Source organism: Somniosus microcephalus, chromosome 14, assembly GCF_052327205.1.
Source record: "Somniosus microcephalus isolate GS21.2 chromosome 14, FLI_Smic_1.0, whole genome shotgun sequence".
NCBI classification, from domain to species: Eukaryota; Metazoa; Chordata; class Chondrichthyes; order Squaliformes; family Somniosidae; genus Somniosus; species Somniosus microcephalus.
In genome coordinates this window covers 90296609-90312007 of record NC_141000.1, presented here as the reverse complement: position 1 = coordinate 90312007, position 15399 = coordinate 90296609, and the positions used below count along the sequence as shown (strand labels likewise).

General features: G+C 41.0%; 1 protein-coding gene across 2 annotated transcripts in view; it reads right to left on the bottom strand.

Moving 5' to 3' along the window:
• The window catches only part of cblb (Cbl proto-oncogene B, E3 ubiquitin protein ligase), a 184406-nt gene extending 171565 nt beyond the window's left edge, over positions 1–12841 (bottom strand). The window contains exon 1 of one of the 2 annotated variants that reach the window (XM_086006910.1): positions 12107–12841. In XM_086006910.1, coding sequence (XP_085863036.1) covers positions 12107–12501 — 395 coding nt within the window. In that variant the 5' untranslated portion in view covers positions 12502–12841. The remainder of the gene's footprint in view (positions 1–12106) is intronic. The other variant, XM_086006911.1, reaches the window with a different exon arrangement.
• Positions 12842–15399: the final 2558 nt, after the last annotated feature.

The window sequence follows — 15399 nt, the reverse complement described above, 5'->3', positions numbered from 1 at the left end:
AGGCATGAATGAAAGGCCAACTAGAACCTTCCAGATAGGTCAACAAGTTTTGGCCCGGGACTACCGTACCGAGAAATGGCAGCCTGGAACTATTTGCACACGACTAGGACCGCTGATGTATACCGTGGACATTGGAGAAAGCATAATAAGGCGCCATGCTGACCAGATCATAGAGTCATCTGAAAAGGGACAACCTACACCACAACTCTATATGCCTAATGATGAAGCAGAGATACCCATAGTATCTACCTCCGATCCGGTGATACTGGAACCAGATGAACCCGACACTGGCATTCAAGCCGAATCGACCTTGCCAAAAGAACCTACTACACCACCGAAAACTACTACACCACCGAGGCGTTATCCGGACCGAGTCAGGAAGCCTCCAGAGAGACTGACTTATAATTGATTAACTGCAGCAAATGTGTAATTATTGTTCTTGTAATATGTTAATTAATGATTACTTAAAACGTTATGTACTGGTTGTCTAAAAGGGGAGGAATTGTGGTGTATGTGCCTTTAAGAGCCCGTGTACTGTAATGCCGGTAATGGCCACTCGGGCTATATAAGCCTGTATCGTGTCTTGTATCTGTTAGTTCACCTCCAGACTTTGTTCAGTAAACACCTGTGAAACCAACTCCTGCATTCCGTGTCTCCATTAACACACGGATACAATATCCCTTGCATTTTTTTTTTCCCATATTCCCATTTTGCACCTCATTACTTTCTTTGTATCCCTACCAGATTAGTCCCTCCTTGTATTTGTGGAAGCCTTATCTTTTAGCTTGATACTGTCTGTTAGCTCATTTATTTTTCATGGCGGCATCACTACACTAGCAGAACACTTGCCTTTATGGAGTATCTACTGGTTTCCTATTGTACCATATGTTTCATTACTCATGAACAGTTCAGCCCAGTTTACTGTGGTCGATTTATTTCTCATCCCTTTAAAGTTTACCTTACATTAACTTAAAACCTGGATTTGTGACTCTCCCAAACCTAATATCAAATTCAACCATGTTATGGTCAGTATTTGCATGATGTTCCCTTACCGCCAGATTGTTAACTAATTCTGGTTCGTTACTCATCACTAAATTCAGTATGGCCTGTTCCCTTGTCAGTTCTAAAACATGTTGTTCCAGAAAACTGTCCCAAAATAATTCAAGAAATTTGTTGTCTTTTCTACTTGAGCTGTCTGCTTCTCCCAGTCTATGTGAAAAATAAAATCTCAGGTTAGAATGACACTGTTTCTGCCCCCACTACATCAGTATTCAGAGGTCTGTAGACAACTCCCACCAGAGTCTTGCATCCTTTACTGTTCCTTCGTTCTACTCAGTGTTTCCACTGCCAGATTGCCCTTACTGAAATCCTTCTACTACCCTGTACTATAATTGTGTATTTCATCAGTATTGCTACCCCTACCCAGCTCTTTCTAAGGAACCTATAGGCTGGAATATTTAGCTCCCAAGTCTTACCTAGCTTGTAGTCAAAGCTCTGAAATGGCTACTACATCATACCCTTTGTGCTTCTAACTCATTGGTTTTATTTTTTGTGCATTTGATATGATTTCTGACAATTCTGAACTGAAGAGCCTGGTCAAGACTACTGTTGGGGATGGTGCAATACAACAGTATTTCAATATGCAAAACTCAGTGGAATCATTAGAATTTCCTCTCCAGTTGTGATCATAATATACAATCATAACTGGTCAACAGAATGAAGTCCAAATTTATCGTAAGCAAATGTTACATTTCTAGGAAACGTTCCTGAATCAAATGTCTTCTTTGGTGTCCTATTATTGCTACTATACATGCAATATTTTAAACAGCTCTACAAACAAATTTGCAATATTGCTAACCCTCAGCATTGGTGCAATATTTCAATCATTTGAAAAGCAGCTGTAGAACAGTGAGCCCAGTGAATAATCCATGCTGTACAGTGGTACTGAGCAGTTACCTGGGAGATCTCAGGTTTAATTGCTGGTCTAAGTAGAGTCTATTAATCTCATATGGTCTCAGTATCTCCCAGGTAGGAAGAGGCCACCCTATGGTGTGTGGACATCAGGCAAGAGCAACATCGGGCTTGGCTTTAATGATCCTTTTGTCAAATAACCTGCCTCCACTCAAACACCAGGCTCACCCATTTAGAATTGCCACTTGGACAAGCCACTTAAGAACCACCACTGCCCATGGAACCGTACCCCAACATAACAAGGGGTACAGAGAGAAAAGTCAAGAGAGAGAAAAGCCAGAAAGAGAAAAGTGGATTGGGACGGAGGAAGGAAAGGGATGAAAAACAGCATCCGCTGTAATTTGATTCGTTAAAGCTGGTGATGTATTGAGTGGCACAAGAGGTGTTGAATTTCCAGTGCAATTCTCCATTATTCAGGGCCTAGCATGCAAAGGATAGAAAAAATCCACATACAAGTCATCTGATTTGCTAGCCCTTTCAAAAGCCTCTCATTTGGCTATGTACTTGAAGTGTCGTAACCTACAGGGCTATGGACCAAGAGCTGGAAAGTGGGATTAGGCTGGATTGCTCTTCTTCGGCCGGTACAGACACGATGGGCTGAATGGCCTCCTTCTGTTCCGTAAATTTCAATGCATCACATCACAAATTAATCATCGTCTTTCTCCCCAAATAAATTAGGCAGCATTATTCACTCCTATGTAAGTTCCATTTATTTTGTTCTCATTTTGGGCTAGTTCAGCATAGGGAAAACTTTTGATGAAGGGAAATCGTACTAGTTGAATTTTATTTTAAATGCAAATTGTACAGAAAGTAATAGAAATGCATGCTATTACAGATATGAAAGACAATAATTTCAGAATGATACTCTGCCAGAAAGCAATTTATCTTAAGATTAAAGTAGAAAGATTTTATAGCAAAAGGTCACATTAGTCAACCTCAACATATTCCATTTAAGGTTTCTCCAAGTGACAATGTAGTTACAGATGGAAACCCACAAAGTAACACTAAGACATCTCATGAAGCCACAGGAATTCATGTAATATTGTACCAATACTGTTCAACCAAGACTTGTCAAAACTTCCACACTTCACTCCTACTGAACAGGACTAGAATAGGACAAACCACAGCTGTGCTTTCCAGAGTCACAAGGTTCAGTGCTTAACATGCACCGAATTACCTACCTTGAAACAGTGACATCTTAAAAATGGTGCAGAGCCAAAAATGAGAAACCAACTCCATTCTGACCAAAGGGAACACTGGATCTCAGCAAGCTAGGCAACCAAAATATTTATTCTTCTGCTGAGAAAAGCACTGAAGTTTAAATTTCCAGTGGCCTCCACATGTGCTAGTGCTTTAATACCATTTACACAACAGCAGATTTTTGGTTCCTGTCCAACTACATTTTCAGCATCTCAACAGTCCGGTTTTCTACTGTCTGTACAAGCCTACGTTAAAAACTCAAATGGGACAGAAAATAACCACAAAATCAATTTATATCATATCAACAGCGTCGACCTATTTTAAGAGAATTTTGTTTTATCGGAGATTAGAACTGCATTAAATCATTAGCCCCCTCCTCCACTCCCTCTCCCGTTATTATGGCTTAGATTAGCACACAATTGAAGCAGTTCAACAAAACCAAGACAGGCTCTGGATAAAACGCAATTTAAAGTTTTCCCCTCACCTTCGTATATGACAATACAAATGTCAAGTTCAATTTTATACTATACTCCCATTCTACTTTTAATTTACAAATCTGACCACACTGGCAACTAGGGATAACAACTGGATCCTCTCTCACTCCTCCACTGACATTCAAAGCTGCATTTTCACTGTAGTGAAACCTATAGTCCTCTGCCATCAGTATCACAATCCTTAAGTGTACACAGCAAGTCTATAGGAAACATGCAGCAATACTGATGTGCATTCTGACAAGTCATATGCATTTAAGGGAAAGCTAGATAAGCACGAGGGAGAAAGAATAGAATATGAAGAGGGGTGGGAGGAGACTCGTGTGGAGCAGTTGGGCCGAATGGCCTGTTTGTGCTGTAGGCTATGTAATATAACAACATTAGCTGAGGTGACAGCCACTTCCGATGAAAAATATTGTTAAATTTATCTGGGGCAGCAGAATAGTTCCAGTAAAACAAAATTTGTTCTTAGATTTTCTTTTTTACTCCACACATTGATCACAGACAAATTTATCTGCTCAACCAAATAAAAATATTGAAGAAATTATCTGTCAAAGCACATCATCAATAGTCAGTTAAAGCTTGGAGTCTGCTGGGGTTACAGACACACAAGGATCCATAAGCTGGACCAGTTCATTAACTAGAGTCAAAAATAGCAGGATGGCAAATGGTTAAAAAATCTTTTTACATCTGGAGTGCAGCAAATTCATTTGACTGTCCTACTGTAACCTAACCAGCCACACAGAGCAGAGTATACGAACACGATCACACCATCGTATGCGTATGCATGGATCAAAATTAACACTAGTTTACTAAAGTAACACCAGTAAATTTAGCCCAGAGTGTGCAGGTTCGAGATAAGTAACAAGTGAATACATTCAGAAAAGACAAAAATGTCACATGCACTATGTTTTGAAATGTAAACAAACTGCATCAGACAGCCAGTCACATGTTAAAAAGTCAGTAGTTACTAGGCTTTTACCCGATCAGCAATTTATCATCAGCTACTCATCTGGTAAATTTAATTTTAAATGTATAACTAGGTACAGGAAACTTTGTGCTATCCGGCACCGACGGGACCGAGCTGTTGCCGTCCCATCAAAACTGCCGGACAAACCAGCGCTAATGTTGAAACATACGGAGATTTTGAGCTCCGTATCTGGCAACAAACCCTGTTGCTTAGCAACAGCTTCTAAACAGTCAGCCGTACCTTGCAAGTCTCTGTAGCTTAGCAACAGCTTCAGCGAGACCTTGCAGAGCCTGACTGGTGAAAAAAAAGCAACGAAAAGAAAAAAAAACTAACGAAACGGCTCCTGATTTTTGCCGGTGGCTCGAGCATTCCGGACAGTTAACCTCCGGATAAACCAAAGTTTCCTGTACACCAAAAAGTAGCATATGTGACACATTCTAATACTGTAAACTCTGCCTCAGAATTTTGAGTGGCATCTTCAAGCAACCATTTCAAGTGTTCAATACTTAAATGGTGATTTTAAGATATATGGGATTTAACATGGATTTGATCGCAAAATTTATCTCTGAATGGCTGAACTGAGTCAGTTGTAATGCAGCACAATTTCAGTCAGCCAGCACTGCTCGATTTCAGGCTTCACCTTTGGATAACTGCAGCAGCAACTCTGCTCCACAGATTGGTTTACAATTGTGTAATTTATTTGGACAGCAAGTGCTCAAAATTCAGAAGGCATTTTATAGTTCTCTAGCTTTCTTTCTATATACATATGATTCGGCAGTTGAAACATAAATTCAATAGAAATTGGCATATTTCAAAAACAAGAGATGATTCAGAGCTCAAAGGCTTGTTTCTGTGTCGACTTAAGGAAAAATTGAGCGGCGTCAAACCACAAATTCCAGTTTCCAGGTTTATAATCCCTTAGATGTGTAGAAATCCTTTTCACTTGTGTTCACAATATGTAAACTTCATGCAGATAGAATCAAAAATTCAAGCTCTGCCTGTTCATTAGTTTTTCAGTAAACTGGCTGTAGATTTTGCCTATGTGTAAAACAAAAGCTGGATGTTTATGCAAAATATTCATGTAAAATAAAGTTTCTTCCTATACACCTCTACCTCAGCCAAAGCATATTTCACATAATAAACAGCGTGGAAGCCTCAAAAAGGCCAATGTCACAGTAATGTACACAAAGTGAATATTGCACAAATGTGCTGTGCTGCTCTGCCCACACATTCAAATGACTGCAGCACCGAGTAACATTGCCTAAACTGGTCGTGTGATTTTAAAAACTCCACCATATTAGTTCAAAAGCCAGATGCAGTAACATCTAAATTATTTCTTCTCTTCACATTTTTCATTGGGACAAAAATCCAATTCTGAGATCATTTAGTTAGACTAGAGAACTTTCTGCTCTTTTAAAAACAAATAAAAATTACAGAATACATCACTAATTCTATCTGCTGAAAATGTAGGTTAAAAACCATTCACATTTTAGACTGTCAATTATGGTTAACAAGGCTTTAGTGATCAAATGGGAAAAGAGGAAGTATATTAAAAAAAACTGCAACTGTTGAATTCTACTATTTCAACATAATGTGTTTTTTTTTACAAGTTACTCAAGAATTTAAACTGATTCGGCTTTTGCTGGACTAAAAGAGAAGGTTGAGAGGTGATCTGATCGCTGTTATTAAGATTCTAAAGTGTCTAGACATGCTATGATTAGTCAACAACTCCATTATCATTGTATCATGTAAAAGTAGCAACGCAGGTTAACAAGGCCATAAAAAGTGCAAGCAAAGCACTGGGGTTCATTTCTAGAAGAATAGAATTCAAAAAGAGAGAAGTTATGTTAAACTTTCAGGAATCTTGGTTAGACCACACCAAGTGCTGGGCACAGTTCTGGTCTCCATATTACAAAAAGGATAAAGAAGCACTGGAGAAAGTGCAAAAATGATTTACGAGGATGATACCAGAATTGAGAGGGTACAACCACCAGGAAAAACTAAATAGGCTGGGGCTATTTCCTCTAGAAAAGGGAATACAGAAAGGTGACTCGATAAAAGGTCTTTAAAATTAACAGGTTTGACAGGGTAGACGTAGAGAAGTTGTTTCCACTTGTGGCGGGGTGGGGGGGGGGGGGGGGGGAAAGAAGAGAGTCTAAAACTGGCGCCATGTATACAAGATAGTCACTAATAAATCTAGTAAGTAATTCAAGAGAAGCTTTTTTACTCAATGTTTGAGAATGTGGTACTCTCCATCACACAGTAGTTGAGGTGAATAGCATAGATGGATTTAAGGAGAAGCTAGATAAGTACATGAGGAAGAAATGAATTGAATATGTTGATAGGGTGCGATGAAGTAAATAGAAATATAGAATAGTACAGCACAGAAGGAGGCCATTCGGCCCATTGAGTCTGCAGCTTTTGAAGAGCAATCCAGTTAGTCCCACTTCCCCGCTCTTTCCCCATACCCCTGCAATTTTTTCTCCTTCAAAGTATTTATCCAATCCCCTTTTCAAGCCTACTATTGAATCTGTTTTCACCACCCTATCAGGCAGTGCATTACAAATCCTAACCACTCGTTGCGTAAAAAGGTTTTTCCTCATGTCGCCTCTGGTTCTTTTGCCAATCACCTTAAATCTGTGCCCTCTCGTTATCGACCCTTCAGCTATTGGAAACAGTTTCTCTTTATTTACTCTATCTAAACCCTTCATGATTTTAAACACCTCTATCAAATCTCCTCTCAGCCTTTGCTGCTCCAAGGAGAACAACCCCAGCTTCTCCAGTCTATCCATGTAACTGTAATCCCTCATCCCTGGAACCATCCTAGTAAATCCTTTCTGTACCCTCTCGAAAAGTCTTCACATCCTTCCTAAAGTGTGATGCCTAGAATTGGACACAATATTCCAGCTGGGGCCGAACTAGTTTTTTTTTTTTTTTTAAATAAAGGTTTAGCATAACTTCCTGGCTTTTGTACTCTCTACCTCTATTTATAAAGCCCAGGATCCCATATGCTTTATTAACAGCTTTGTTAACCTGTCCTGCCACCTTCACAGATTTGTGCACAAACACCCCCGGGTCTCTCTTCTTGCACCCACTTTAAAATTGGACCATTTAGTGTGTATTGTCTCTCCTCATTCTTCCTACCAAAATGTATCACCTCAAACATTTCTGCATTGAATTTCATTTGTTATGTGTCTGCCCATTCCACCAGTCTGTCTATGTCCTCTTTAAGTCTACTACACTTCCAAGTTTCGTGTCATCTGCAAATTTTGAAATTATGCCCTGTACCCCCAAATAGAGTGGGAGGAGGCTCGTGTGGAGCATAATCTCTGGCCAAATGGCCTGTTTCTGTGCTGTAAATTGTATGTAAAATATAAAACCTGGTCCATATAAAACACAGACTACAGATTTCACAAATTTCTTAATGTACAAATTTCAAAAACTCAAATTTGGACTCAGATAGACAATTCTATAAGATCTTGGTTCCAGTGTGGTTCACATTTCACAAGGCATTCTAAATAGTGACAAAGAAGCACTTCAGTTTCATACATAGATCAGGATAAAAGATAGTTTCTTGATACAGAGCATTATATCCAGCATTACGAGAGGTGTTTTATGTTATTTACTGCATTCTTTCCTTCCTTAATGCAAAACACGCCAAGATGTCCTCCTATATAAATACAATTTACTGTTACTGTAAATGTAAAGTTGACAAATACTCATTCTGCCGCCTTTTGGAATAGAAGTGGCCTAATTCACCTTGTTCTGGCAGCAGGTTTTGAAACTTCTGCCAGATTCATTAACTCTGCTTCTGCCCAGTGCCTGATGGAAAACAGCCGCGGGTATTTGAAAACAAACTGGGAAGCATCAGCAGAAGGGCAGTAAAGCAAGGCGCTCCCTAAATCACCACACCAAATTTAAATCACCTTATGGGATACAGCACTGATACTCAAAATACAGCCTGGGGGACATTCGAGGCCCACCTGCCTTCACTTCTGACCTTTCGCAGACTTGCTAGTCCACATAACTCAGAGCTTCTGTGCACGGCTTGCTTGGCCAGGGGGAGAGGATGTTAGTGGAGTTGCAATTCAGTGCTGCTCTTGCTCTCCAGGCAAGACAATGCTTTTAGGAGGCAGAGTTACTCCAGCTTCCATAAACTTAATGAAACAGCCGTCCAGGCATCCCTGCCCCCAACCCCACCTTTCATGTAGGGCAAACCCTGGCCTCTACTTGGAATGACTGAAATTAGTTCAGTGTGTGGAGAATCATAAATAGACCCACATCCCATCACTTCATGTTGCAGTATTCCTGAGTGTACTCTCAAGCAATATGTTGTTTGGCATCGCGACCCATAACAAAACTTAGTGACACTGAAATTCAGGATTCTATTTTTATACCCAAATCACTCTGTTTTGCAAACCATCAAATAACGATACCTTCAAACACTGCTCGGCAATGTGCTTAAAACAGTACACTTTCCTTTATACTGTGCCCTGAACAGCAGCTGATAACAGACACTTTTCTCCTGAATTATACAGTAATAAAAACATTCTGGAGGCATTCATCATTAAACATTTGGGAAAAGACTAAAACAAACCATCCAAACTTCAGGAGGATGCATTTCTTTCAGGCAGTTCACATCTGACTGTCAGCAGTACAACTCATAATGACTACATCCGCTTGGTAATAACATCCTTTTCTTGGGGCCACAGTACGGGTAAAAAAAAGTGGACTCTGTCTGGTATGCATTAGACTTCCTTTATTTTAATGGTTCCACCTAATTCCAGGGTTTATCAACAAGCTTCAAACCATAATACTCTTCAGACAAATTCAAAAGATAAAACATTTTAGTTCTTTCTTTCCTTTTATTCTCTCCCCTGCTCCCCTTCCCATACTAAAGCCTGCTACAGGACAGAGGTTTGTTTTAGACTGTTTGCTTAAATTGTGCATTTCCTTTTCCTGTACACAAATCTAACTTTGAGCAAGAATCCAAAGACAATATATATTAAAAATTATGCATCATTGCTGCCAAGTGTTTTAATTTCCACTGTTTAGTAAATTCAAGTTAATTACAGCATTAGATTTTCCAGGCCATGGTTATTCTTTCCCTCTCCAATGAAAAGTTATAACTTGCTGTGCAACTAAACTTTTTTTTAAAATATACATTTCAGCAAAAACCAAGAGAAAAAGGATGTTTGACTTCCCTTTTCCAGTTCCTACCTTTTACTCCCAAAACAGTGTAACCAAATGTCCAGGTATGAGCTGGAGGCAGGAAGTTGTTGTTTCTTTTTCCTTATTTGGGGATAGATTGTATACAGTACATGCATGGCATTCCAGTATTACAAAAGGCCTCAGTAAAACTAATGCATTACATATTTGGTGAAACTTTTGAAATGAAGGAATGCAGATACATATAAAACTGACTTATGTGTAAACAATTTATTTTCTTAAGAATCAGATTATTTTCCTTATGTAACATTTGCTAAAAAGGTTGTAATGTGGAGAGAGACCGTAATCTATTCCGATGACAGTTCACACCTGAACATTTCCCCTGCTAACAGGCCCGGTGTGTAATTTCAGCATGTTGTTTTTCCAGAGTTCCTGTAGCAGTTTGCCAAAACCTACCATGTGGGATGCACTGTTTCCCATTCTCAGTCATCATCAAATCTGCAGAAATCCTGACCTCCTTCAGACTACCCTCCTTCCTACAATCTACAGGCTTTTCAAACCTTAGCTTTGTCACCTAACCACTGCATCTTGATTTATTTCATCTTTACGGGTTGTTTCAACCTCAGTGGCATTCTGCACAAGCCTTGGCCCTCTATCTAGGTTTCTCAATTTTTAAAAAATGATTCCTATTAAGAACAGTAACAGCTGGAAAAAAGGAACAGAAAGAACTTTAGTGCCTTTCACAACCTCAGGACGTCCCAAAGCGTTTCACAGCCAATGAATGACTTTTGACGTGTAGTCACTGCTGTTATTTTGTAGGCAAACACAGCAGTTAATTTGTGCAAAAGGTCCCACAAACAATGAGACTAATGACCAGATAATCTGTATTTCAGGGGTATTGATTGAAGGGTGACTGATGGCCAGGACACCGGGAGAACTCCCAACTCTTCTTCAAAAGAGTGCTATAAAATCTCCCCCCACCCGATGGCGCCTCAGTTTAGCGTCACACCCAAAAGATGCCACTTCCAACAATGCAACATACTGAACTATGAGCCTAAATCATATGTTCAAATCCTGTTGTAGGGCTTGAACCCATGATCTTCTGACTCGGACAAGGCTGAGAAAAACACTATTAAGCCAGGCTGATATTTGACAAAGCAAGGCTTTTCTCTTTCCGGTATAGTTGTCTTAATTACAGCTAAAACAAGAAGTGCTGCAGTTTACAAAGTTGTGTAAACATCACCTCCATATTTGGGGCAAGTTATTGTGTATCTTGTATAATATGGGCAGAGGAGACAAAGTGGCACTATTGTATTTCACTGGATTCTCTTTGCATCTGCAATTGTATCTCAATCCAAAGTTACTAAACCCAATAATACATTAGTAAAACAGTCAATTTGCTAACTAAAATCAATCAATTTGAATACAAATCTTGTCTAATTTAACAGTTCGGATGACATCAAGCCACAAAGATCAAGCTCAATTTGCAATGGTCAAGGGAACCCACGAGTAAGACTCGAGTCAAGTAATTCCAGGAAGTTCTATTTCATAACAGTTACATTTTTATGCGAGTGGGCTTATTCAGTTTTGTGCCAGCAGTACTTTAGTTCAGCCACCGACCACCAGTGCGCTGGTTGCTGTGTGATGACGCTCAGGATTAACAACCGTGACGTTATTACAAGTGCATCAAGAAACAACTTGCAGCTGATTACCAGGAAATTCGACAGCCAGTATAATAGGTTTCCGTTTATACCGTTTCCAGAAATCATGGAAAAGGGAAACAAAATAAGCTCGACAGATTTTGATATGTGGCTCAGCTAAACACATTTCATCACTATATTTTAGAATCTGCTCATTTGGAATTAGTTAAATTTCCAAAACAGATTTCTATTTACTGAAACGATTTAATCGCGATTATCCACTCCAATAACTTGTTCAGAATAACTTTCATTTACTCAGTTTTAACCAGAAAAAAAGGATGTTATAGCAGGTCAAAATGCTATTTGGGTTCATACTCTTGAAAATGAAACTTCTTCACCCGAAAACGGGAACCCATTCGTTTTGCGCAAGCAACTTAAATATTTAATTATTAAAATACACCTACGCGGAAAATGTCAGTACACTACAACATTTGACAGCCACAATGTAAAAGCCATTTTAAGAGAAATATCTAATTTCATGTCTTAGTGTTGGCAAGTACTCAGAAAAGTTGCATGCTGTTTTGCATCGGAAGATAAAGGGGAAAGATGTGGAGAGCATCAATTATGATGATGATGTTGATGATGATATAGTTAGTTTATTTTACCTATCCTGAGACTGCTCCTCGTACATCCTCTCTTTGCCTTCCTTGAAGAGCCTGATGGCCCTTTTGGACTTCTTCATCAGGCTGTCGATGTAGATCTTGAAGTACTCGTTCTCGCTCAGGACGTGCATGCGATCCTCGTACTTGGAGAGGATGATACGGAGATGCTGGTAAGTGTCCGGGAGGATATCCAGAATGTACGGCGGGCTGTTTTTCAGCTGCAGCTTGGAATTCTGGCAGAGCCTAACCACTTTGTCCATCAGCTTCCAGGTCTTCTCCACCATCCGCTTATCGGCCGCCTGCTTCGGCGGCCCGACCGCGTCCTGGATGGCGTCGATTAGCCCCAAAATCCGACCCTTTTTGACGTTGCTACGTGGATTTCTCGGCGCCGCCGCCATGTTCCTACCCCCTTTTTTCCCCCTTCTTGGACTTTCTTCTTTTTAAAACTTCGAAAATATATACAGACTCCCCCCTCCCACACAGGGATAAATTTAAAACTCCGGACCGCACAGTGGGAGCAGGATCAGGCCGAGTGCCGGGGTATCTAACATCACCATGTGCATGCGCTAAGAGGAGGAGGCGAAGGAGGAGTTGTGTGTGGGATTTTTTTTTTAAAGGCCCGAACTGCAAACCAAGCCCGAAACGGCTCGACTCACAAACACACCGAGCGGCAGGAAAAGTAGGGGCTGCCGGCCGCCTGACTGACATCTCATCGCACCAATCCGCTTCAGAGACCAGCCAGATGCCCCGCCCTCCTTCCCCTCCGCCCATTTACCATAGCAACCAATCAGATTCAGCAGCAGGGGAGGCGGGGCGATGGACGCCAGAGCGAACCAATCGCTGCCCCGATTTAGTCGGTTCGCGTTTCTAATTGGCGCAGTCGCCTTGATTGAGGTGGGGTTTACAAGAAAGGGGCGGGGCCGACTCTGTTGATTGGCATTTCAGGTGCCTTAATCGAATAAAGGGAAGGGAGGTTCGCTCGACCAATCAGCTTTATGAAAAGCGGTTTTTTTTTTATTGATCGTTGTTATTGGATAAGTGACAACCAGATTTGACCAATGGAACAGAGCTGAAAAAATCAGCATGGCCCACAGCACCAATCAACGCTGATTGAAACATCGACAATGTAACGGTGCCGCGGCGATTCTGCAGCTTGTGTATTATCCCCGGCTGGTCAGCTATTCGTTGGGCGCTGAATGCAAACTCCATTGATAAAAACGCGGAAGTTAGGGGACGTCATGTTATTTACATAAAGGGGAACCAATGGAATGAGGAGTAGAATTGTAAACAAAGGGAGAAAGGGTTTCCGGTCTGAGTGCAGTTGGCGGGGGCACGGATCAGCGTGGAGCGAACTTCAAATTCACAATTCAATTTCCAGCAGCCACACTATTTTGCTTTTGTTTAAATTCGCAGTGTTAGGTGTGTCACTTGTATTTGGAGGGGTAGTACAGGGGTATGCAGTTTTTTTTTTGTTAAGGAAATTACGTGGGTGTGCTTATTTTATTTTAAATCCATTAATTTTTTAATACAGGAATAAAACAAGTCTTGTACCAAACTCTTAAAAATAGTTACAACTTTAAAAATCTGCTTTAAAGAAGCTGTGCTTTCCACTCCCTATGCCCACCTTCCAATTTTATTATGTTCCCCCTCACCGCCACCACCTCCTCCTGTACGGTGGCATAGTGGTTAGCACTGTTGCCTCACAGCGCCAGGGACCCGGGTTCAAATTTGGCCTCGGGCGACTGTCTGTGTGGAGTTTGCACATTCTCCCCGTGTTTGCGTGGGTTTCCTCCGGGTGCTCCGGTTTCCTCCCACAGTCCAAAGATGTGCAGGTTAGGTTGATTTGGCTATTATAAATTGACCCTTAGTGTTAGGAGATTAAATACGTGGGGTTACGGGGATAGGGTGGGATATGTGTCGGTGCAGGCTCGATGGGCCGAAATGGCCTCTATCTGCACTGTAGATTCTGTGATTCTGTGAAATGGTAGCAGCCCTCCAACACAATAATTTGCACTTGTGTTTTGTTTTTCACACAGCAAAACTTCTAGGTGCTTTACAAAGCGGAACCAGATACCGTGCGGGAGTTTGCAAGGAAAGTTAGGGAAGTAGGATTTGCAATCTTTGGAAAATAGAGAGAAGTGTAGCAAGGCAAAGGACTTGGGAAGGGAGTTTGAGTGCGGTGGCAGGATTACATAATGGCTCTCCCACCAGTGGTGGAGCACAGGGAGGGATATGCAGAAAGCTGTTGGAGAAGAGCAGATGATGTGACCTTGGACACCAGATAGGCCAAGGTCATGGAGGGATTTGAAAAGGATGAACAGGCTGGGTTTCTTTTCTCTTGTAAAGAGAAGGCAGAGGGGTAACCTAATAGAGGTCTTTAAAATTATGAAAGGTTTTGCTAGAGAGTGTTTCCACTTATGAAGAAGAATTCATCATAGAAATCTACAGCACGGAAGGAAGCCATTTCGGCTCATCGTGTTCGCGCCGGCCGACAAAGAGCTGTCCAGCCCAATCCCACTTTCCAGCTCTTGGTCCATGGCCCTGTAGGTTACAGCAATTCAAGTGTACATCCAAGCACTGTTTAAATGTGGTGAGGGTTTCTGCCTCTACCACCTTTTCAGGCAGTGAGTTCCAGACTCCCATCACCCTCTGGGTGAAGAAATTTCCCCTCGAATCTCCTCTAAACCTCCTACCAATTATTTTAAATCTATGCCCCCTAGTTGTTGACCCCTCTGCTAAGGGAAATAGGTCCTTCCTATCCACTCTATCTATGGCCCTCATAATTTTATACACCTCAATAAGGTCTCCCCTCAACCTCCTCTGTTCCAAAGAAAACAACCCCAGCCTATCCAATCTTTCTTCATAGCTAAAATTCTCCAGCCCAGGCAACATCCTCGTAAATCTCCTCTGTACCCTCTCTAGTGCAAGCACATCTTTCCTGTAATGTGGTGACCAGAACTGCATGCAGTACTCTAGCTGTGGCCTAACTAGTGTTTGATACAGTTTAAGCATAACCTCCCTGCTCTTGTATTCAGAGGCCATCAATATAAGATAGTCACCAAGAAATCTATGTAATTCTATGTAAGTGGGAACCCTATCTGATTTTTCTTTCTCTTTTTATCTAGGAGTGCAGATGTCAATTGTAGCATCCACCCAATCATGGTAGAGATTAGCTAATTCAGTTGAGACTGAGGATTGAACCTGGAAGCTTTCTGTCCTTTATTGCTCAGTTCCACAGGGGTTGGTGCAATTACAAACTAGACATCAGAGGAAACAATTTCTCAGGAAAAAGTATA